This window comes from Anguilla anguilla, chromosome 14 (genome assembly GCF_013347855.1).
Source record: "Anguilla anguilla isolate fAngAng1 chromosome 14, fAngAng1.pri, whole genome shotgun sequence".
Taxonomy (NCBI): Eukaryota; Metazoa; Chordata; class Actinopteri; order Anguilliformes; family Anguillidae; genus Anguilla; species Anguilla anguilla.
In genome coordinates, this window is record NC_049214.1 from 29,257,764 (window position 1) to 29,283,353 (window position 25,590).

The 25,590-nt window shown below is 45.6% G+C and overlaps 1 protein-coding gene across 2 annotated transcripts in view; it reads right to left on the minus strand.

Moving 5' to 3' along the window:
- Positions 1 to 23,627, minus strand: part of si:dkey-220k22.1 (multiple epidermal growth factor-like domains protein 9) — a 50,791-nt gene extending 27,164 nt beyond the window's left edge. The window contains exons 1-2 of one of the 2 annotated variants that reach the window (XM_035391049.1): positions 22,869 to 23,627; positions 2,389 to 2,587 (exon numbers count right to left, since the gene is read on the minus strand). In XM_035391049.1, the coding sequence (XP_035246940.1) occupies positions 2,389 to 2,587; positions 22,869 to 23,388 (719 nt within the window). In that variant the 5' untranslated portion in view covers positions 23,389 to 23,627. The remainder of the gene's footprint in view (positions 1 to 2,388; positions 2,588 to 22,868) is intronic. The other variant, XM_035391048.1, reaches the window with a different exon arrangement.
- Between the last annotated feature and the right edge of the window lie 1,963 nt (positions 23,628 to 25,590).

Consider the following 25,590-nt stretch of genomic DNA (forward strand, 5'->3'; position numbering starts at 1 on the left):
CAGAACAGACCAGCCCAACTCTAATGCACACTGTGAGACTCATTATCTGTTTTGCCATTAGAGCACCAATCCAGCTGTGCACAAAACACTGACGTGTAAACTAAAGCTGCCAAATACGGTTGGTGCCAATACAACACGTGCTGTAACCAATAGAACATGACCAAAATAAAGTTTCAAGTGAAATAACAATCTAGAAAAAGACAAAAGGGCTGTGTTACCAGCCCATTTGTATCTGAAAATAGAAATGGTCAGTTTATATGACAGATATTGAGAACTGAATGCACTTGTCATTTTAGTAACAAGTGAGTATCTTCTAGACCCTCATAAAGACTGTTGAGCTTGTTCTGCCAAGCACTGGCCAAATAATAAATGATTTTCTGCATTAATGACTGAGCGAGGGCAGGAATAAACATGACATAGGGACACACACACACACAGGCACACGTGCGCGCACACACACACACACACACACACACACACAGGCACGTGCGCACACACACACACACACAGACAGACCCTTTTTTCTGCCCTCCCCTCCTCTAAGGAACACTCTGTGCCTCCTGGCTCAGAGCAGGTCACTGCATGTTGTGACTTAACGCACTGTGGGATAATACCCATGATTCACCTGCATTGGACCAGACAAAGGAGCACATTCCGGAGGAGAACTTTCCAAAATTTGGAGGAATACGTTTCAGATGGTAACAGGGTGCACAGATTACATACTTCAGATGGTCAGGTTCAGTGGTCATTTTAACCAAAATATCAATTTTCTGTTTCATTTGCTCTCTCATCTCTTTCTCTCGAGTTCTGTCTCCTCCTCCTGCTCCTTTCTCTATCTGCATCGCTTCCTTTTAATCTCTTGATCTTTTTCCACATCAATTAAATCCACCTCAATTAAATTCCCACAAAATTGGCTCTTTATATCTGGCAATCTAATCATCCCCCCATACATCTGATTGGCCACAGAGCCCTTTCAATCCCTACCAGCTTTCATTGCCCAGGTCTTCACTGCAAATGAGAAATTAGTTCTCAGCCAACTCATAAGGTAAAATAAAGGTGAGAATTATAAATAAAAAAACACACCTAACACGTCCAACAGGACTAACAGTGTCTTCCTGTCTCCCAGCCCCACACCCAATCACAGTGACATCATCCAATTCCGGGGCTGACAGGTAAGGCCCTGGTAAAAAGGTGTGAGCACTTCCCGCAGGTGAAGGACAGCCTACTGACATTTAATGAGTTCCTGCACGGTGCTGTCGGATTAACGTAACTTAGGAGGACCGTGGTATTGTGTTCGGTCAAATGGGCGCAGTCCTAAAGTGCACCAGGAGGGGGCGTGCAGCGATTTGCCCACCTGAGACCCTGCCTGACTGCGGGAGACATGCTCCAGCCTGCCAAGAAACGAGAAGCATTCCAGTGCTGCAATGGTAAGCATTGGAATCTGTTCTCTGCTATTGCACAGAAATGCTTCCCAGTGGCTAGCAGGATGTATCATTTTTGGGGACACCAATAGCAGCAGTGGTGGCAAATACCAGCATGTACACTGCTACTGCTGAATGACTGAAGCTAAGCAAGTGTGCGCTTGGTTAGTACATGGATAGGAGACCGCTTGGGAAAACTAAGTTGTGTGCTGGAACTGGTGTTGGTGGGCCTGTCAGGGGCAATTGTTCCTCAAGTAGAAAAAAACCTGCAGTGCTGTGGTGGGGACACTGTGCTGTAGGAGATGCTGTCCTTTGGATAAGACTTTAAGCTGAGGTCCTGACTCATGGCAGTCTTTAAAGATCCCATGACACCTATTGCAAAGAGTAGGGGAGCGTCCTGGCCAAATTTGCCATCTAATCATCTCCCAGTTTAACTGGAAAAATTAATGTTTTTTAAATCTAAATCATTATCTCCCTCTCTACCTCAGCTGATGTGTGGTGAGCATTCTGGCACAAAATGGTTGCCAGGTGGGTGTTATTTCTCGAAGTCAGAGTTCTAGAGCTCCACTACCTTCAATTACGAATAGTCATTGTGACATCAGCAGTAGAATGTTCAGTTAAGAACATTCCAATCGCATATTTGTGATCTCACACATTAAAGGGTTGACAATAGACAATAGACAACGTTCAAATCGTAAGAGAATGTTCCGCCTAATGAGTAAGCTTTTTCCTTCTAAATGAGATGCAGGCCTACATGTGCATGCATCTTGTAATTAGAAAAAGCACAGTAACACTGAAAATTGGCTTTAGCGAAACAGGCTAAAAAGCCAGTAGAAAGAAAGTTGTCCAGTGTCACAACGGCTGAATGGAACTTCACGGCAGCGAGCGGAACTGGGCGAGGGGAACCTTTCGAGGGGCCTTCCTACGCCCAGCCGCGAGCAGAAGCACGGGCGGGGGCGGCTCGTACCTGTTGCAGCGGACGTCGACGGCGCCGAAGGAGTCGCAGCCGCAGGGCTGGCAGCCGGTGGAGCCGTTGGTGAAGTGGTCCTCCTCGCAGTCCTCACACTGCAGCCCCGTGTAGCCCTGCAGGCAGGAGCACTGGCCCGTCTCCCCATCGCAGTCCTCCGGATCCAGAACACCCTCACTGCTGCAGTTACACAGCAGGGCTGCAGAGAAACACACACACATGCACACACACACAAAGTCAGATTATATGCACACACAGGCGGAAATAACACAGATATACTCTCATGTGTACATAGAAGAGGACAGCGATATTGGGAAGGTGTCCGTGTGCTTCTTCTTCCAACGCCGCCAATCCCCAATCCACAATCAGAACTACTAACGACCCTACCCCAGTGGTTCGCAATCACAACCCCTGAACCCCCCCCCCCCGCCCCACAGTCTGCACAGCAACAACCCGCCTGGTCCACAATGAGAGATACTACCCCTCCCCCACCCCAGTCCACGATGCTTAGGGCCCCTAGGATGACAGCCACGAAAGGAAAACTGGGAGGGGCCCAAACAGAATTGTGCTTAGAGACCTATGGTTGGTTCAACTCCGCGAATCTGCGCCACAAGTATCAACCCAGAATTCCCCATAAATGCTCAGCTGGTTTCAGATCTGGTGTCTGAGAAGGCGATGACATGCGGATAAGGTTGGTATCATGCTCCTGAAACCACGAGGTGACCACGAGGTGACATCAACCTTGCCTTCTAAATGTATGAATGTGCCCAAACCATGAGAGGGAAATGAGAACCCCTAAAAACAACTGTTTACTGCTGGAACACTGTTGTGTATAATTGTGTAAACCCCGTACGCAGTGATGTTTACACTGAGGGGATCGGGCGATGTATTTTATCAAGGAAATGGGTTGAGTTTTTAGTTAACAGTGCGGAGGATGTTTCCCTGTACTGCAGTCAAACCGACAGCGACAGAGCCAAACAGCGTGTTTTTATTCTATTACTGCAAACGGTTCTCCCACCTCGGAGCAGCATAAAAACCCGTCTTAATTACAAAAGTAAACCGCCACGCTTAACTTGGCAGCAGCGCGTCCGCGCATCCCGTCATTCCGGTCCCTTAACGGCCCTCTTTAAATATTTAAAAGGGCCGTGTTTAGAGAGCACTCCGGGAGAACAAAGGCCCGTGTTTGCTCGTCGTCTCTTTCCGCCGCTGGGCCCACAGAACGGTGACCTTGGGCGCCGACATCGCGGCTTCGCTTCTCTTTCCTGGGCTTTCTTGGCGGGAGCTCATTTCGCTCGGTCAGACGTCGGCGAACAGCTCCAGCCGGGAGAGGAATCACGTTAGCGCGCCGCGAGCCAAGAAGCAATTTCACAGACAAGCTCGGAGACACAAAGTTTTCCCTCCATCTCAATTGTAATTCAGTTTTTAAAAAATAATAATAAATAATTAAGTAGGGGAGACTAGGGCGGGTTGGCTGCAGTGGCTGGGTGTCACAGCGCCTTTTAAAGCCACACTAAGGGGTGCTGTAACACGATGTTCATATCAAACCTGTGCCCTCTTGCTCTGAGCATCTCTACGCAGTCACTCCAATGAGCATTGAGGGGGATCAAAACTTTGAGGTAAGGATGATTTTTGTATTCTTCGTAGGTCGAATAGTCCTCTTTGTGGGATTGCGTTTACAGAATTAGATTAGCAGCTAGCTTCCCTTCCACAGGAAAACACCTTACACTCTACTCTGGCTGTTTCTGTCATGTAAAATGTTTTAGCGACAACGGACAACCCTCCAAAAGAGTCTGGTGAAACCAGCGGGAATGCGCCGACGGAACAGTGTGAGAAGGAGCCAAGACACTTAGCCTATACGGTTACGGTACGGTTACGATTACGGTTATGGTTACGGTTACGTTACATTCATTTGGCACACGCTTTTATCCAAAGCCGTGTACAATAAGCGCATACCGAAGGTCACTGGAACAACTACAAAACACAGGTCTCATAAGGTGCAATACTCATTATGTAACAGTTATTCATAGCAATGAATACATTCAGTCCAGTTCACACAGTATGTAAGCGTAGGCTGGGTCAGAGAGAGTAATGTTAAGTCAAACTAGGAAGTATGTCAACAAGCCACAACATCAAGATAACGATACTAGTGCGACATATAAGAGCTGGATGGAGGTAGATGTAAATATGGAACACGTTGTCCTGCCAGCATAGCTGCGGTAGAGCTGACATCATCATCGCACGATCTGCAGGAACCGCTCCTCACGTCCAGACCAGACAAGCGCTCGGACGTCTGGGCCGAAGGGCGCTTCATCAGCGCTGGAAGTACGTTAAAAAAAGACCCAGAAGGCGCTGTGCTGAGAATTCTGATTGAGTCAGTCCCTGTGTCCTTACTTCACACCGCAGAACACCACTGCAGCCCCCACTCCCTCCCACACACACACACACACACGCTTTCTTTCTCTCTCACACACACACTGTACACATCACATCTGTACAGTCCAAACATCCAGCACGAAATCAACTCTACCAGAGTGCATTTTACTCATGTATTCATATAAACGGTGTTACGATTAAATTAATTCAGTTAAATTCTACTGCTTTGTTGCCTTGACTACACATAAATGTAGCAAAGCCAAAGTATGCATTCACATAAAATGTTATTCAGCAATAACAATAAAATAATACATAAATACATAATACTATTTATAGACGCTTTCAAGTAATTATTTCATAATACCTGAGATTAATGAATAACAATAATGATTATCATCTGTCAGCACCACTAGGTCACAGCCCTCTCCGTATTATCCAGGAAAATAGGGCAGGAATGGATAAATTTAGCAGCAGGGAACAGCCCATATCTTTCACGCCAGCCTGGCATGGGGATTCATCAGCGAGGGGGCGCTCCAGCTTGGATTGAATTTTTACCCCCCCTCACCTGAGCAAGCCGAATCCTGAAAGGACGGAGTGTAGCACAGTGGGTAAGGAACTGGGCTTGTAACCGAAAGGTCGCAGGTTCGATTCCCGGGTAAGGACACTGCCGTTGTACCCTTGAGCAAGGTACTTAACCTGCATTGCTTCAGTATATATCCAGCTGTATAAATGGATACAATGTAAAATGCTATGTAAAAAGTTGTGTAAGTCGCTCTGGATAAGAGCGTCTGCTAAATGCCTCTAATGTAATGTAATGTAATGTAATGACTGCAGAGCATGGATGGCACTACGCTTCTGGACCTCATCAGGTCAACCAGAGAGGTGAAGCAGCATAGGGGTCAAAGGTCAGAGCAGTGTTCGGCGGGGGGGAGGGGAGGTGCTATTGGGGGGTGTGGTCAGGGTGGTGCTGAGGGACATGGCTTGGTACAAGTGACAGGGGACTCAGTTAGTTTGTCCCATTGTGCGGATTTCTGTAGGGTGGAAATACCCCAAGAATACCAGACAGGAAACCACAGGTGCATTTAGGGTAAAAAAAAAACAAAACAACATATCATTTCACTTTCCAAACAGCTTTTCCAAAATATGAAAGCAAAAGTAGATGTTTGCGATAAATAATCGAAATAATCTAGCAAACGAATTCATGAAAATGGCAGAATTTTGACAAAATTTTGATGCTGTATCACAAATTGTTGACGTCTGTTTTGTGTTACGTGCCAGGTTTTTGTTCTCTCCCGGTCTCATTATCCCGTCTGCTACAGGTCACTCCGCAATTGGTGAGGCAGAGGAAGAGTGCGTTGTTTTCCCCCCAATCCTCGTCTGCGGACCTGCCTGGCGGCCAATGAGGAGCCGACCCACACCTATATATAGCTAATATTGTCAGTTACCCGAGAGTGAGTTGGATTTGAATTTTAGTTCACTTCCGTATTGACACTGTGCTATTTTGACTTCGTGCTATTTTTGACTTCTGTGTATCGACCGTAAATTTCTGAATAGACTTCGAGTTTGGGTTTGCGTCTCTGGTTTGGTCGCTGGTTTTGTGTTGGGTTAGGAGTGGGATTTAGGTAGGTGTTTTTTCTTATAACTGTCACTGTTAGTTTCACTTGTGTATATATATAGATAAGGGCGTGTACCACCCTCTGTTTTTGTTCAGTTTAGAATAGTCAGTATAGTTAGTTAGGTTCGGAAGATTTTCGGGTTTCAGTTAGTTTCTTTCATTTCTAGAATTGTTAGTAGCTTATATTTTTGTTTTGGTTATTTTCTTTTGTTTGGTACCGCCCAGTGTTTCCCCTCCTGTTTGTTTGTTGTATATTAAAATAATTGTGTAAATAAAAATTAATCATTAATGATCATTCATTTTGTTACTCCCCTGTACCCCTAGACCATCTTGGGGACGTAACATTTGTAAGCCACTGCATAGCTGCAGATTTTTGAGGACGTGTGGTGGCATGGCAATGTTTTAATACCATGTCAATGCCCCTTCAAGAAATGCCTTTTGGTTTCAACAAACATTGTTATGTAATTACCCAAATGTAAATACCATAACTATTATTTAGCATTGAAAAATAGTTTCAAGATAAACAGGTTTGACCATTGGAAAGTCCCTACCCCGCCCTTTCTGAAAAACGCTGCATTTTGTGGGAGAATTTAATCATTTAACTGGCTTTAAATAAAGAAAGGGGAATTCACAGTCCAAGGCAGCCCTGTGGGGCTGTGTGGACATATTTTAATCAGTACCACCTGAGCTAAGGAATTCAGACAGATTTGGCCGAGCACTTCCGACAGGCCTTGCTGCGACCGGTACAGCGTGTCTGTGACCCAGGTACTGGTATAATAATAGATTCCATTTTGATGAAATTTCTTTAAGGGGTGTGACTACTTACAGGACAATACTGTGGCAATGGATGTTCTTTACTGTAATACAGCACTGGAAACTCCTATTGACCGACCAGAACTTCCTGTCATTAAGAAGCAGAGATGACTGGGGTGTACATAATCTGTGATCTAACCAGAATGTGCTGAGATGAATTCATTTTCAATGCCTACACCATTTGTTTGGCAAATAATTCAGGACCAAACTCCACTTATTAAAAGAGAGGCAGCTTAAATGCTGATGGGTTTGCTGTGAAAGCAGACACCAGCCCCATGTGATTGACAGGCCTTCCCCCAACACTGCCGCTACAACAGAGCCGTAAGAGGGACGCACAGCCTCTCACATACATCGCCAAGTGAGGTTTTTTTTTGGGAGGGGGCTGACAGCTGTTGATGCTTTGGTTGAGTGGACCTTTGTTGGAGTGTGAGTAACCGCAGCGGACTCCTCACCTGGCACTCGAGGCTCGGCAGGTGCGAGAACGCTCCACGTTAGCATCTCATAGAGAGCTGGAAGAGAGATGGCCGACTGGTAAACAAAGACGACGTTGGGTACTCTTTATTATAATAGAGGCATGCGCACGTCCAAACTTTAGCGCATGCACGTGCACACATGCATGCACACGCACACACACACACACACACACACACACCAGCCATCCGCATCTTTTCAGCTTGGCTGGAGATGACAATGACCACCTCCACTGTGTTCCAGTATCCTCCTCTCATTTCCCAACATGCTCCTATTCACAGGTCAATGGACAGCTCATAGGTCTGGCTGGGGTCACCTGATGCAAAGGATTTCCCCAGAGGGCAAACAGACAGATCTGGACAGGCACCAGGCAGGGCGGGACTCACCTGAATAAGATGCAATTGGGGGAGGGGGTGCAAACGGCCAGGCACCCATCAAAGTGCGTCTGGGGGGTGTCTGGTAAAGTTCCATGCTTACACCAGCCTGTTTACAATACAACCCTGTCTGTGCCATGCAGCAGGTAAATGGAAGCTGGAAAGTGGGCCTGTTTTTTGGTCCCTGTCATTGTTAAGACGGCTGGCCGTGGTGGACCCCAGCGTTCTGTAAAAGCGTGAGTAGTTCGCTGCAGTGCTAGCATCTGTGTGCCTGGGGCGTGCTGTACTGGCAACCCGCTGTGCTGTCACCAGACATAACTCCCAAACTGACATTCCCCTGCTCTATAGAGACCCTTACTGCTGACTGAGTCAGCCTCCCCTACAGCTCACACACACACACACACACACACACACACAGAGGCACACACACACACAAACCTTACTGCACAGTGCATATATACACACACTTACTGTGCACACATCCTGTATCTTATGCCTAGAGCACCATACATGATTTTAGCCAGGATCTTTTAGTCGCAGACTCATTTTTAAGGTCTCAGCAATAATCCCCAGTCTTTGCTTGATGGGTGCGTGCACTCATGACCAACAGCCTTCTAATGTGACATGGTCAGAGACTCACCCAACCCAGTCGTAAGCTCGTCCGCGATTCTTGCGAGAATATCAAACTGGTTCGATTTTATCTTAAGTCTTTAGGCATGGTTCGTGTAGTATGTGATACACAAACGCTTGTATTTCCATGTGGGATCGTCAACAGCCAATGAGCTTTCGGCAGCTTCACAACAACTTCAAAAGACAGTAGAGAAATAGTGATAGACTGATGATAGTCTTCTATTCTACACTATAGAATTGGCACTTAACTACCCAAAGTAAGCTAGAATATAAGACCCAGTTCCACACCAAGTAAACGATAGATAGCAATAACCCACAGATGAATTTACTCACAGTAAAATTACTGCTTGTATAGGGGAGAAGGGGGTTGAGCCAGAGATTCTGACAGCCAAAAGGGCACTTTTGCTGTCTCAGGGCAGGGGGCATTACACATAGGTTTTGGGGGAGAATGGGACACGTCACCCCCAATATTTTCATATTAATATTTGCTAGACCAGCTAATATGCTTGTGAGACTTTACGTTTGACCACAAGAGTAAATGGTCCAGCAGTGTGTCTATCCCCAATGCTGAAATGCCACCTACGTCTATGGGAGAGGGCACAGGCTTCAGCATACGATGGTGTCTACCTGTGCGCATGTCTGGATGACAAAATACCTTACCGTCACTCAGTGATCGGAAGGTGTTATGAAGAGCATGCAAATGTTCTCAGCACTCCCTCTCTGCAAGATTTGACATGTCCCGTTCCGCTGAGTCATTACCACCAGCAGCTTCGTCACAGTCAACGTGATGGTTACGTTTATTGCCGAAGGCAGCGATAAACCAAACAGAGTTTGACAGGAAATCGAACGGAACGTCGCAGCCATTGATAGTGCGCTGAAAGCTAGTTGCAGGACAGTGAGAAGAACAGCCGGCTGAAAGCCGACTACTTCGCTTGATATGCAACCAGAAAAACCGACCAGGGAAAACTAGCACGGACCTGGAGACGGCGCTTAAAACGAGCGGCTTGCGTTTGAAGGCAGCCGGAAAATGAAACCGCAGACTCCCAGCCACTGCGCCCGGCTATTGATCACGAGCCCAGCGCGCACGCGCTGCTCCACTCAATACGGCACAGCCCCCCGACTCCCCACAATGAGCGCAGCAACCGAAGCGACTCCGGAGAGCCACAAATCAAAACCGAAAGTCAAATAGATAGCCTTCAACTTTTAATTTCACCTGTAGGGAGACACCGCTAGCCCTTAATTTATCGGTTGGCTTTTAAACCCCGCACTGAAAAAGCAAGCCCAGCGCCTGTAAATCAAAGTTTAACGTGCACCTGCATGACCATATAATCCAAGCCTTCTCACAAAGTGCCCTACTGCTATACAGTATTATCCTCTTGCTCTATAAGAAATAGAGGGCTATGCATAAAAAGGGCTGTAATTCCTGCATGGATCACCCAATATGGATGTAAATATCCTCAAATTAAAGCTGACAGTCTGCACTTCGTATTAATAGTTTTATTTCAAATCCAATGTTTTGGAGTACACAGCCAAAACAGAAATTGTGTCACTGTCCCAATACGTTTGTATTTAGCAGTAAATATAAATATACATATATGTATACATACATAAGAGCCCAGTGACCAGCATGTGAGCTGTGTATATTTGTTTTCGACATCGTGCGGACGCCTTTGTCTCGTCGTGCTTTGGGACTGCAGTAAGTATTCTCCGCTCTCCACCCCCCCCCCCCCCCCCCCCCCCCACTCCCTGCCCACGTCCCATTCTCAGCCAGCCCGTCCACCCGGCATGCTGCCAGTCCAATTCTGTGGGATTAATAATTGCCTGAACATGGCAGAGCCCCAGAACGAACCACACACCCCAACCCTCCCAAGAGGGGCAGTGAGACACCAGCAGGTGTCGAGAAGTTAGGGTAAGCAGGGTGTGCACCACCTTCCTACTGAAAACACAGTAAAATTATTAAATTGCACATAATTGTTCATTGAGCTCAATGTTAAAAATGCCTTTTTGTGCACAGTGGTGCAAAGGTTATTTGGGGTGGTCAGAAAATATCAGAAATATGCAGTAAGTCACTGAGACACTGAGCTGTGGCACAGGCTTTTGTGGTGGTTGGTTTGTGGTCACGCTGGGGTTACCTGTGTGGTGCCACACTACCTGTCGGCCACACCTTCTACCCTGTACCCCCACCACTGCCCCTGTTAGCTCTGCCCTAATGAGTGAGAGAACGACAGCGACACCACTTATTACATCACTTCCTCCTTTGAACGGTCTTCCTACTGCTATTCCCGACTGCTGAATCTGTCAGGTGTTTAGCATGAGTAATGCACTTAACTGCACTAATCTGCACTCAGGACACTCATCTTTTCCAAAGCCAGTGTAGTATTATTTTTATAACGTCATTGTTATGTAATCTGAAAGCCATCCTGACAACAGAAGAGAAAAGGCCAGAAACTGGGAAAGGCTCACAAGAAGGGTACATGGGTTGAAAAGTAATTTCATTATATTTTCCAGTGAACGGGACTCTGCCTGAAGCCAAGAAAATGACCTTTGGCTTCTGGTGTGACCTCAGATGCGGAGGCTGTTCCATCAGATGAAAGCGGGCTTGACTGAGCCTTGCCGAGGCTAGAGGGGAGGGGCCAGGGGACAGATGTCTCCACGGAGATGCTCTTCTGGGGGTCTGTAAGGTACCAGGGGTCAGCTATGCTCACCCTTATGTGGCACGCTAACTGGACCCCCAGGCACGGCTGGCAGTCAGGATTCCACCGCTAACATCTATTTATCTATCACTTATCAGCTGCACAGCCAAACTCTTTGTGTTAAATCCACTATAAAAGTGTTAAACCCACAGGCCGAAGCCAGCATCTCACTGATGAAACAGTGAAGTCTGGTATTCTTTTCCCTTAATTTCTACACATGCCGTGGGAATACAGTGTCCTGTCACTCTCCGTTTCTCCACTCTCACATTTTAATCTCTATTTCTTCCTTTTATTCATCTTTCTCATTCCCTTTTCACCATCTCCAGCTCTTCTCATCCCTAACCCATGTTATTGTGCTCACATTTTCCCATTTTGCTGTCTCTTTACTGAAATACAGGAATTAGCCAAGAACTGTTATAAATGCAGCTGGACCCAAGATTAATCCAATTATGAATTATTAGTATAAAATACATAATAAACTGGTGAAACACTGGGTTATATGTGTTTAAAGTTTGTGTTTCATATTAAAACCAGTAGATGATCACAAATAAATGTGCTACTTATTGGACACGTGAATAATTCATAAAACAGTGTTCATTTGATGTGAATGCCTAGCCACTGAACAGAAGCAAATTCAACGGATTAGGTAGAATTGCAGTGATTAGGCTAAAATGAACAATACCGTAACCGCAATAAAGCGTATAGGCCTACGCAGGCGGGACTGGCGACGTCCTTTTATATATCATTTTCTGCAACTCCACTATAAAAGGAGACGTTTAATTTCCTCTCGGCACACTTGATTAAAAGCTCAGACCGGGATTTTGATCGTCGCTTAAATGCACATAACTCACTCCGACGCATTTTCTGACTGCAGCCTGGATAACCGTAGTACCCATTAACGAACAGCGAAATGTCCGCAGGTCAGTGTTATTGATGTGACCACCGCCGGGACCGAGAGCGTCTTCAGAGGGAAAATTTACGCCTTTCTGTCGACAATTAATTTTTTTAATTATTACAAAAGTAATGATTTTTTTTGTAGCCTGGCTAAATTAGAGGATATTGAGTCAGCCATTGTCTCAGTTCAAGTTTTAGTGCGAAGGTTGGTACACCCGATGAGAAAGGAGATATAACGTAGGGCACCGAGAAAACGCCGTAAGCCAGATGCACCTTCAGGGCTTTAACAATAAAGCATCAAGAACAAAACGTGCCGGTACGGTCGCAGCAAGAAGCTACAGGTTCAATTACAAAATGTCCCAGTGGGTTATATATATATGTGTGTGTGTGTGTAATATTTAAATACTCCATGCTTACTTACTTCCTGCATTCATAAACATGCTGTCATACACAGGGCTACACATTACAATGTAAAGTGTCAGCCAACTGATAGCGCCCATGTGATCCTAAATTGATGTATATAACTCTGTTGGAGTTGAATTCACACTGAACACACACTGTACCGTAATTACAAAGAGCCGGTGTACTGCAGCCTGTAGTAGGTATTGACTAAAGGTGTCCAACATTAGACCTAACCATTTGAGATGGAGGTCAGTCACAGAATCATCATTTTAAGGGGACCTGTGATCTTAAAAGTTAGGAAACCCTTGTTTTAGTTCATTTTTGTTACATAACACTTCAAGTGAACACACAGTATGCTTTCTAGGTGCCAAATTGTGAACCTGTCTCCATCTGGTAAACTGTCCCAAATGTGCACAGAATATAATAAAAACACTTTAAATTCTTGTTTTTAAAGAAAAGGCTAATGCCTAATCTCACTGTAATCGTAAACACTCCATGAACAGATAAAAACTTATACTGGGCCCAAGACTCTGTTTACATAGACAACAATGGCAACCACAAATGACGTTAAGCAAACACCCCTATCTTTAAATATTTCCCAGGCAACAAAAAAGAATGGTGATTGAACAACTGTGGTAAAGATCGGCCTGTCTTGTCAGTCAGTTGTCTTGTGCTGGTGCTATCAGGGCAGTTATGACATACTTCCCCAAGATTATGGGGCCAAACACCACTGCTGACCATCACAAACACATTCATTTTTGTGAAGGTAAATTGAGAATAAACTCAAACAGGTGTGGACAGACCAGGCACTTTGAACCATAAGCAGCTGTGATATCTTCTACAGTGATTATGTTTTACTCACGTTAACCACAACCATGGTGAGTGACTCGGTGTTTCCCCACTATGTACTGATTTCACTTCTGGACGATCTCTCAGGTCTAAAGAGTTCCTTCATTATTATGACTATTGGAGTTTTTAAAACAAAGATTCTGGAGAAGAATTTTAAGACAGTCCCTCAGACTATTAATTTAAAGTTGTTTTTCCTATGGGAAAAAACACTAACCACCTTCTACTGCCTTTGTGTCAGGGGTTTCCAGCAATCCATCCACCTCCCCATCTTTACCTCCATTTTATGTTTCATGTTTTATGTTATGCTTTTAATTTGTCTCCTCTCCCCCAGTCACTGACAACCTTGACAGGCATGCAGACATCTTGGCTCAGTGCCAGTGAAGTAGTGCACAGTGCATGCACATTACCCATTAGCACAGGTGGATATTAGAGAAACCGACTTAAGATCAGCACCGTGATCCAGGGGACAGTGCAGCGTGCACTGCCGTGCTTGTCACTTCCTCCTGATTGTTTTTTCAGTTGTGGTCGAACAGAATGGGAGAAATGCTGCGGTTAACGCCTCTTCAGCTTACCAGTGGAAACACTTGACATTTGGCACAATACTGTGCATCTCTCCACTCTGAACAACACCAGGACGTGCACAAAACATGCCACTTTTCAGGACACATTTCCACAACACAAAAACAATTTCACATGTCAAAAACATGTATCGGTGGGCACGAGTGAATGTACGTTATGCGTGTGCTTTTTTTACTACATGCACATGTCTGTTTAACCATGTGTGCGTGTGCGCGTTCGTAGCCCTTTGTTCTCTCAGATGGGACACCTGGTTTAGGTTAGAGGGAATACATCACCTCCATATTCAGGAGTTATGAAAGGAAATGTCTATCATCCACCTGTATAATTCATTCCAGCGGAGAGCATAGATGTACTAGCACATGCCCAAAGAGGCGCACACACGCACACACTCACAGGCACTCATGTGTGCACACACTCCATAACTCACACTCATTCACACACACACACACACTCACATGCAGTCACTTGTTCACACGCTCCATCACTCAGCCCGTCCCTCCTTCAGTGGCTCATTAGCTGAGCAGTAGCAGGGATTTCTCCTGAATGGACACTAAAGTGCTACAGCTTGAGGTACAAGGGCAGCCCTTCCCACAACCCCTCTGGCCCATAATGCACATAAACCACCTCACCACCTGCTAGCCATACACCTCTATTCACATTCCCATGTTCCCCGGCGCCTGCAAGTAAACACACGGGTACCAGGCACTCAAGCATAAAAGGAAAAACAGTAAACCATCGCTTAAGTCATTGATGGAAATGTGGCCAACGTGCCAAAACTTTCTTGCTTTCCCTCAAAACACAAAAAAATAAACAGAAAAACACAGAACTGATCTGCAGGGTCATTTAGGGCCATTTACAGAATATCAGAACATCAGAGATAACTGCCAGTCCCTACCCATAGAAGAGAGATCCTGTAATCTCATCACTTAACGCTTTCTGGGAAAAATATTCTAAAAAAGAAAATGTTGAGGACTCCATTGGTGATGATAGTCGTTGCAGTCTCGAAGGTTATTTCTTCTATAGTTCACAAATTCCCCACCCAAAATCTGCACAAACTGGGTCTCCGCCTGGAACCCCGTACAGTACCTGAGGCACCGAGACGTGTCCTGACACGCTCAGAAACACCAACGAACGAGTGCACTTAACCTGAACCCGGGCTCATTGTGTAACTACAATTCTGAGCAAAGTCACCCTCTTTAAGATGGTGGAAACCTTCTTGCTTTAAAGACCCATTCAGGAAAATACCTCTTTCTCATCCCTGCAATCTGTACATTATGGAAATGCAGTCTGATTAATGATCTGATAGTAGAGGTTAAAAAGGAGAACATACTGTCACGGCAACATTGATAGGTAGCAAGTAGTATGTTAACACTGGACTATTATTTTCTTATTTTTTAAGCTGAATTACCTGACTACTTTCTCCTAAAAAACAAAAATAACAACGATGTCCTTTCAAATACAGTACGTAAAAACACGGGGCTATTTTCTCAAAATGCCTTTCATAAAAACATATTGCCGTTGAGTTTTTGTTTGTTGTTTGTTTCTTTTAACGGCATCAATCAGGTTACGTTGCCCTGGTTTCCCTGGTGGAGGAGGTGAAATGGGGCGACTGTGCTTCCTCTCGGAGCCCAGAACAGCGTGTCCCTCAGTCCAGGACACTCGTCCTGGCTGCTGTAGCACAGCGCAGGGCACTTCCTTCTAAGGCTGTGAGGCGTCACCGTGGAAACTCTGCGCTAACCTGTCTGGCAGGGTTCTTCAACCACTTCTTCCGGGGAGCCAGATCAGGCATACGGGCCAAAAATACTCAAATGTACTGCTTATAAAAGCGTACAAATATAACACAGTGTGTTTTTTTAAAAAGTAGAGCCTTCTTAAAATGTGCATAAATTTTGCTTATTTATTCTGTCACCAGTGGGAGGCATGTTGACTCTGTGCAGATGCACACCTATTGGACAAATGTGAATAGCTTATTTTTATGAATGATCAAAGGGCCGAGTGTATGTCTATGGCGAGGTGTATTTGGCCCCTGGGCTGCTAGTCGAACAGCGCTGCCCTGCATGGTCTCCAGCAGGTAACTCTTTGGAGGGCGCCACCTGGTATCTCTGAATGGGTTCTTAACCCCAAAAAAACACAATCACTGTGGAGACCACAGCTGTGTCTGAATCAGCCTTCTAACTACTGTATCCGCAAAGTATGTACTGTCTAACAAAGCATACTGCATACTTTTTAGTGCATACTTTCTCAGTATGCCAAAAATATGCTATTTTCCAGTCGTACAGTGGGAGCGTTATAAACCGTTCCGCCCTCGCGCAGCCATGCTCACACGTTGTAGTTGTTTTTGTTGTTGCTGTTGATGAAGGAAAACGTCTGCGAAGCTGTGCCTCATTTTTAAGGCGAAGCTGTACTGCATCATATTTTGGGAACAAAATGGTTGTTTACTTCCTTCCGAATACACTCAGCAAAACCCAAGAAATAAATATATCATCCTGGGATTTAGAGAACATTTCACCTCCTTTACAACTTTGTCATCCAACGTACTCAACAAGTGTCCTCAACAGCAGGCAAGTGCGCTGATATGGACACGGCTCAGGTCCCACAATCCACCACTCTCACTCCAGAGAATAATGGAGAGTGAGAGAACTTCACGGTGGGAGAAAGAGGAAGAGAGAGGAAAGAGGATGGGAGAGAAAGTGAATGAGAGAGAGAAGATGAGAATGAGAGCATGGGAATGTACAATATCAGCTGACGCAAAATGCCTGTGTACAAAAAAAAAAAGCACAACAAAAAGTCTAAAACTCCGTGCTAAACAGAGACAGATTTTCTAACTCCAGACACAATGGCAGCTTCAGCCAAACAGATTTCCACAAGATCATCTCTCCCTCTCACAAGGAAGCAGATTTAGATCCCTGTGAACCTAAAGGAAACACTTGTTTTTTTGTGGTCAGGCGGAGGGGTTTCCAAGAACTCTGACACTTTCAGTTTTGCCTTCTCTATGACTCACAGTGGAGGGAGCAGGTCTGGCCAACCACAGATGGCTTCAAGCGCCACGGCAACTGAAAAGGGCTCCATCCAGTTCCAACGAAACAGTGAGGACCAGCCTCAAAACAAACGGTCTGTTTGTGGTGCGTTTCAGCACACTACAACACAATTTATGTCCTTGGTTGCCTAAAGAAGTACACGCCCCTTGTTTCCCAGACCTAAATCTGCCGCTTGTTGAAAAGAAACCACAAGAATTCTGCACAGTAAAATTCTCAGTGTTAATTTAGCTACAAAAGAGTTTGTACAGAGCCAGATGTGCTCAGTGTTAAAATGTACGCCTTTGACAACGAGCACCCCAGGGGCCCCCAGGACTCCCCCCAGTGTGAGATCCCCGCTGTAGCGCTGTGAGACGCGGACAACCATGTTCCCCCACGCCGTTACGACAGGTACGCCTGCAGGGAATTCGGACAGCCCACGCGGGAAAGAAAACCAAAGCAGACGCACAGCCCTTAGGAGCTAGCCTCATTACAGCCTTGCTTTGCCTGCACTCACTTTGTGAGATCAGGCAAACATTTGGTTAGATGCTAAGGAAGAAAACATAATGATGTTTGATGAGGTGAACCAGGCCCTTCAGCACAGCTAGGCTCATCATTTACCTGCAGTGTAAAGCAAGTGGCCCCGGTCCTGGAGGGCCACAGGATGTGCTGGTCTATGTTTTCATCTGAAGATAAGCTATTAATTCAGACCCAGGAAATTGAGGCGATGTGAGTTAATTGATCCATTAAAGCAGCTGATCACAGTTAAACGCTTAGCAACAAATAACCAGCAGAACAGTACCATAGTTGACCTAGACATTATCTATCACAACGTGAAGAAGCCTGGACTTGAACATCATAAATCGTCTCTGTCTCTGCTTCTTGGCCTGGCAAGTCTTTTCCCACACTGGTAGCTCTCTGCGTGAGAAAGAAGTCCTTCCTGATATCACTATAAATGGACACCAAAGAGGAAGAGGTGCGTGACCACACTGCGGAAAACCCCACACGATGCAAGCGACCACTAAATAACCGTTACTTTGATCTCATCTTTTCTATGTAGTTCAATACTTGGCTAGAGACGGTGAGTGACAGTTACAGTTGTCTTCAGTTCAGAAAAGATAACCTTGAACTAATTAGAAAAAATCAATCCTGTCGCTAGAGTGGATTCAGTACAGAGAAATGGCGGGAAGACCCACGGAGACTGTGTGCACGCGGCTATAATACCTCCATTCTGAAATTCTTGTTTGTGGGGCCGGCACCACCTACTCTCGAATCCAGACCACGCCAGTGCTGCAGAATCCCACGTGGCAGCACATGTACCTCCATGCCATTGTGCCCGAGAGGGAGGGGCTATCTTGATACTATGTCCAAGTCTCATTGCTCACCAGGAACCTCCTCTAGCCAATCAGGTGCTAACAGTCTGCCTGCACAAGCTACACATGGAGTTGCATCTATGCAAGTTTAACTGTTGGACTGCAGTATCATGAAAAGCAGCTGCGTGACATCACGCATTTGGCAGGCGAGCACATGATCGTCTGCGCTCTCGTGAATTGACAGAGGAGGTTGCACTGGGCACTCCGGATTGGGAGGAAGAGCTGTATGTCTTTTTTCCCCCCCACCAAACAGACCATCTTTATGAACTGGGGCCCCAACAGAGTGTGCCTATCCTGTCCTATACAAACCGGAAGAACCCCTAATCAAGAGCTGCCACAGAAATTCGGATGGATCCTTCTTCCCCAATTTCCCAGAGCTCGGCGAGCACTGCGATTTCTGTCACCCGTCTCTGATTAATTTCCTTTAATCATAAAACTGTGCACACGCGAGGGAAACAACCTTCGCTGAGAATGATGATTCTGCGCTCGCAGACCCAGGATGAACTACGCTGTCCTATCACCACAGGAAATATACGGACCCTAAGGTTGTTCCTTTTATGGGAAATAACTTTTGACATACTAATGGACTGGTTTAATTACACGGGGGGGAAAAAATAAAGTCTATGCAGATCCCTGCTGTTCTGACCATACAGCGGTCTACAGTCATACCAAGCAGAACAAATGGCTGCAAGTCATTAAAGAGACTGGAGAAAGAAACTAGCACAGCAGAATGTAAATCTGTGAAGCAGTAACTCAGAGAAGACTATAAATTAAATGGCAAACTATGATAAACTCGGGACACAAGGGATTTTTTTTTTTTGCGAAGGGAGGCAATTAATTTATTTTCCTGCTTAGAATGGGTTGCAGACACCAAATTTGTCCAAAGCTGATAAGCCAGAGTGGTGCAACCACTGAATACTAAACGCAGCAACAACAACAAAAAAAAGCCAGAATAAATTAACTGATCCAGATCGATATTTTATCACTCGTCCAGTGCCTTTGGTTATTAGCAGATGCTAACCGTGCCATTTAGCTGAATGTTGGCCAACGTGACCCCATGTGACGATCATGCCATCTTCCATTTTTAAAAAGATTATGATGCTATAAATCATAGCCTCAAAACAGAACACAGAGGAAGTGCAGTATTTCTGTACAGGAAGTAATTCAATATAACTTACCATTGCAGATCATCAAATGCAAAAGCCCAAAGCTAGCAATTTCCTGGATATGTTATGAGTTATATGATAGGATTAAGTAAGCCAAGCCTGATAATACAGTATGTGTGATCATACACACACACTGACCTCATGCTTGTTTCTTTGTAACCCTGGAAATTGGTGTAAAGATTTGCTTTTTGCAAAAATATTTGGGAACTGGAAAATACTATTGGGGATCTGTCAAAATAGCATCAGCAGCAACTTGGCACACCAATTGCTTGGTTCAATGAAATGCATAGAATATGCAGAAATGTCATTTATTATAGTATCCACAATGACGATATAAATTTTATTCTTATGTTCTTATATTTATTTGCTTGTGTGAGTGCACAGGTCTGCACGTTTACATTTTTGTGCTGGTGTGTGTGTGCATGCGCGTGTATGTGATTAGGTGTCTGTGTGAACGTGGCATGTGTATCCGTACGGATGTATTCATTGGCCTGCGCGTGTGTGTGTGTATGTGTACGCCTTGGCATGGCTGTTTTACTGCCTGTGCTGTGCGTGGGTGTAGACTGGGTAGACATGCAGCTTTCATACAGATTAAATGTTTGTTGGCTTCTGCTACAGAAGCAAGCAGCACACACTGCACTGCGCTAAACATAATTATACACCACAGATGCAGTACCACACTGCAGGAAAGGAACGAACAATGTGTTTACTGGGAGAGAGTGAAGCAGACAAAGGCAGAGAGAGAAAGAAATGGCTTGACTGTGAGATGTGTATCTCGACTGAGAAGGTGTTTGTGCGACAAAGCCACATATCAAGATTGAGGAATCAATCATCCAGTCAACCAAGCATGGATTACCTGACTGGCAGAGAGAGACAGAGAGAGAGAGAGTGAGAGAGAGAGACAGAGAGAGAGAGACGGGGGGGGGTTAGGGGTAATTGATAATTGAGAGATAAATGTGTTGCTGGAACGGAGTCACAGTGTCAAAGAGTGTGAAATAAGCGAACAGCAAGAGGGCTTCATGTTAAGCAGAGGGGTGGGCGGACACCCACATTCACACGATATTGCAGGAGGGAGGGAGGGAGGGAGGGAGGAACACATTTGTGAGACAGTGCTTTTGTGTTTACGCGATACAGCGGGGCGGGTAAATGTTTTCTTTATCAGGCTGAGATCCATTTGTGTGCGCAGGGAGCACACGCCCGGGTGACGTTATCTCCCCATCGTCGTTAAAGTCCATTTGAATATGAATGGGGCGGGCAGGCCAGAGGCTGCAGCGTCTTCGCAGGTGAGCTGTCTGTGGAGGCCTGTCACCTGTTACAGGCCCCCGACCCTCACCGGCCTCGTGTGGGCTCTCAGCACGTGACCACAGCCTGGATCCCAGCACTGTGAATGTAGCCTACCCGGGTGAGATGTGAGGTGGGTAGGCAGTGTTTCTTTATTTTTATTTTCCTCCCGCGGGTTCCTCCCGAGGTTGCTCCGGCTGAACTTGGAGCAGGAGGCTCGGACATTAGTCACCCGGCGGAGACCGCAGGACAGACGGGAGCCGAAAGATGGACGGAATTATACGGGGGAAGAGAAGATATGCGAGGAATAAGACAGAGAGGATGCTGGGACTGATGAAGTGAAGCAAGACAGCGAGAGAGGTCTATAAGCTGTCAGGGTGTTGCCAGGCAGTACAAAAAGAGATTTCATGCTGAATTTCCTCTCCAGACCGACGTTGCAGCACAGGGGAAAAGACAGCCATAATACCCAAAAGGTAACTAGGCACCTGAGGACATACTCCGCCATTGACTGAAATATGGCATAGTTATAAATTACAGCATAAAATCCAGAAGCCCAAATTCATGTCCTAGGAGAGCTGTCATTTAATATGAACAGTGTAGCCTAATTAAGAAGAATTACTCATTTAAAAACTCATCTGACCCACTTCGGTATATGGAAAGGAAGCTTCTTTCCGCTCGTGTTCCTGGAGTGTTTATTCTCGTTAACAGCACTGGACGTCCAGGCTACCATAGTGCAGTATGAGACCATCCAGACAGCCGTACTTCAATCGCTGCAGTAAGACAGTCCCAATGCCGACCTATTACTGCCTTTCGCTTGGTCCTGAAATCTTTGAGCCACTGACGTCGCCAACCCTGCCTACTGCGCAAATGCATCTTTATCAGTTTGATTGTGCGACGCACCAGAATGGTTCTTCAATATGAACCCACGGCACATCTGCAGAAATCCTAGCTCTTAATCGAACCACGCCTGGTCTGATGACAAGCGAATTAACTGCACGCAACTCTGGTGTATTTCCAGGCACATGCACGCCTCTGCTATGCGGTGTTCGCTCACTTGACTTCAGGATCAGTGGCGTTAGAGCATTTGAGTCGCTCTCGGGAAAACCCCCCAGTCACATTCTCGCGCTGATTATGGAGGTAACACAAAAGGCAATCCCACGCACAGTTCCCGACATCTTACAGTCCGTTGCCAAGTCGCGCAATGTCCTTAGCTGTGCCAGTGCATTGGGTGAATACGTTATCACCAGCTGAACGTAAGCTTGTGTTTTTGCTTGTCACCAATCCCACGGAAATTGGGGGAAAAAATCCGGCTAATGCTACATAGATAAAATGGGAATATTAATGCATAAACATATTTAAATTGTAATACCATTTCAGGGAATGTAAATAAAAATTGAATATGGGTCCTCCAATTCTCAGTGGGAGTTACCCCTAAATTCGTGTAGCGGGATAGCGCAGTTCTCATTGAACCCTTCATTCCATCACTCCAAGACGGTTCAACAAGCTCAGCTAATACAGTTTATGATGCCAATAAGCCTTGTTGAGAGAATTTACGCCGGGTATAAAACAATAACATTACTTAGCCTACATTAAAAGGGTGAATGGGAGTAGGCCTGCACCTGTTTTATAAACAATGAATTCAATCGATATTCAGTCGCGGTGCGTAGTGTTCGCGGAACGATGGCTAATAACGTAGGCTATTTCCCCCGACAAACCAGAGAAATGCGCATATAGGATTCTGTGTGCAGCGGAGCTTCAGTAAGTAGCCTATGCGTTCGGTGTTTTGACGGTTCGAAGGGGAAAGAATGAATTGATAAATGAAAATGGAAGTAAGCCGTTGAAATGTCAATAATAAGAAATGGTCAGTGTTGTGGTGTGTCTGGATCAGGGCAATTTTCAGTTTCACCGTACGTTTAGCGCTGGAGTGCACCTGGAAGAACAGGGATGACTCACCTTGCCTGCTCTTTGTGGTAGTGTCTAGTGGTGAAGCGGTGTCTTTCATGGACCACGAATTTTCGCTAACTGCGGATAGCGTGGTTTGTCGTGCTGTTTTATCCAGGGAATGAACGATCGTTGATGCCAAAGCAGAGGTTGTGTGGATTAAGCCCGTTACCGCATCCCCATTTTTCGTGATAGGATGCAAGGTTTTGCGGGGTACGATCGTAGGCGCTATTGTGGCGGTGGCCGAAGGTTGCACCGTAACGCCAGCCGTCCGTCCTGCCACCGTCGTGGTGGGAGCCGGCGTGAGCCCAGCAATCGTGGCATCCTCGGACTTGTCCTCAGATAAATGGCTTGGAATGGAGGTGCTGAGTGGTTCCCCAGTAATCTCCAAGGCGGCGCGGGGATGCCTCCAGGCGGGCGACGCATCCTTGCTTTTCAAGTGAGGTGCAGAATTGGACAATCCAATTGTACATAAAAACAACACCAATTCCAAAACTGGAGGTACAAACATAATTACAGGTCCGCACTTCATGCTTTGCGTTTACCTCTCCATGTAACTCTCCCCGTCGGTGAACACGGATGAGTGGGAGCCGACTGTGTAGCAATCGCCCACTTGTCACCTCCAGTCCTGCCTCCGGAATGTACCTCCTATAGTTCCCCACTGAATTGCATAGGTGCCTGCTCTTGCGGCAACCTCGCTCGCAAATGACAGCTAGGCTCCGAGCTACTACGTTCTCTCTCAACCGAACACAATTATGTAGTCCTATGAGACTGGCGTGTTTTTAATCCAATGGAAACGGGTCAAGGGAGGGGCCTGGCGGTTCTTCTTTCACTCGCTTTCATGTAACAAATGGATTCTGGAAGAACAGACGATACGGTGACAGGAATCGTAGGGTGTATGACAAGAGCACGTTCACATTTTCAATGAAATGTCGCTTTACAATCTGGAACGAGCCAACAAAGCTTCATAAATCACATTATGCCTCGTTTTTAATAATGGAGAATATAGTTTGCATCTGTCGTATCGAGTATGAGTAGCCGATGTTAATCGACTGCAGTAAGCTTGCGTGATTTTCTTTGCTATCGATTTATTGTATTTATTTATTTATTTATTTCAGTTTGATGTCAATGTAAAAAAATAAATAAACACAGGACACAAATGGGAAGAAATGTCCATGAGCGCCATCTTGTGGCGATTCACTATTAATTCATTCATTCATTCATTCATTCATTCATTCATTCATTCATTCACTATTACCGTAAACGAAACCTAAAATAAAACACCTTGCCCAAAGCCAATTGCTTCAGTGAGCAAGACAATACAGTGTGCACGCTGAAGATGAGATGGTTCGATTATAGTGTACTTAGCAGGACTTTAAACAAGTAGACCAGGCCAGATTTGAACCCAGGAACTTCTTGCTGTGAGGCAACAGGCCTTCCTACTGCACCACTGCCCTCATTTGGCACATGCTTCGGCCAAAGCAGCTTACAAAATTGCATTTAACATGGTAAGCAAACCCCATCAGAGCTAGGGATACGTGCCATCATCAAGACATGGCTGCAAAATAAATCATTATGTATTGTTATTATTTTTAAAAAGGTTGAAACTTTGAGGTTTAATCTGAAAAGGCAGGATTTCAGATATTTGCAGAAAACAGCTGGTGAATCTCCCTTCCCAACAGACTGGGGAAGGTCATTTCATCGTAGGGGGTGAGGACGCAGAACAGCTGGTGCAGAAAGGAGTAGCGTCTCAGTTTCTAAAGAAATGGGACAGCCAGCTGTCAAGAGGAGTCTGAACAGAGAGATCTGGTTGGAGTGTGTGGTGTAATCATTGTTTGAAGACAGGAAGGGGCAGTACCATTCACAGCTTGGTATGCCAGTGTAAGCGACTTGACTTGAATGGGGGTCGCTGCAATGAAGAGTAGTTAAAACAGGCTTAGCATGATTGAGTTTAGGCAGGTTGAAAACCAGGCAATCAGCAGAATTTTGAACCAGTTGCAGCAGCTTTATGGCAAACGGCGGTTAGCAGGCCAATAAAGGCATTGCAATAGTGCAGATGAGAAATTCTGAGGGCTTCGACAAGTAACTGAGTAGCTTGGGTGAGGAAGGGGTTGATGCTGTCAATGTTATGAAAGGAGAACCTGGAAGACCTAAAATGCAAAGTCCAGGGTCACATCAATTTCTTAGCTGCAGGAGAGAGACCCTTGGACCTTCCACCTCTGGACTTTGCAGATGATTTGGCTTTACTGTCACACGCACACACCAGCAAATGCAAGAAAATTTGCTCCACTTGGAAACAACATCATCTCAAACTGAGCTGCAGACTAAAAAGAAAAAAACCAAAATCCTGAGAATCAACAATGAAACAACCACACCAATTATAATGGGGACTAGCAGTTTAGCAGAGGTTCAACAATTCATCTATCTTGAAACATGGTACGTGTTGATATATGATGATGCCAGAGCAAGACTCAATAAAGGTCAAGCAGCCTTCAACACCCTGAAGAATATTTGGAGAGTGAGTTCTATTGCCCAGACAAAGCTCAGGATTTTCAACTCTAATGTCCAAAGACTCTGGGATATCACAAAACAGAAGCCAATACAAACACAGCTAAGGAAGAGGAAGTGGAGTTGGGCGGGTTACACACGGAGAAGATCAAATAATAACATTAGCAAGCAGCCTCTAGCATGGAACACCCGAGGAAAGCGCAAGAGAGGTAGACCCTAGACCACC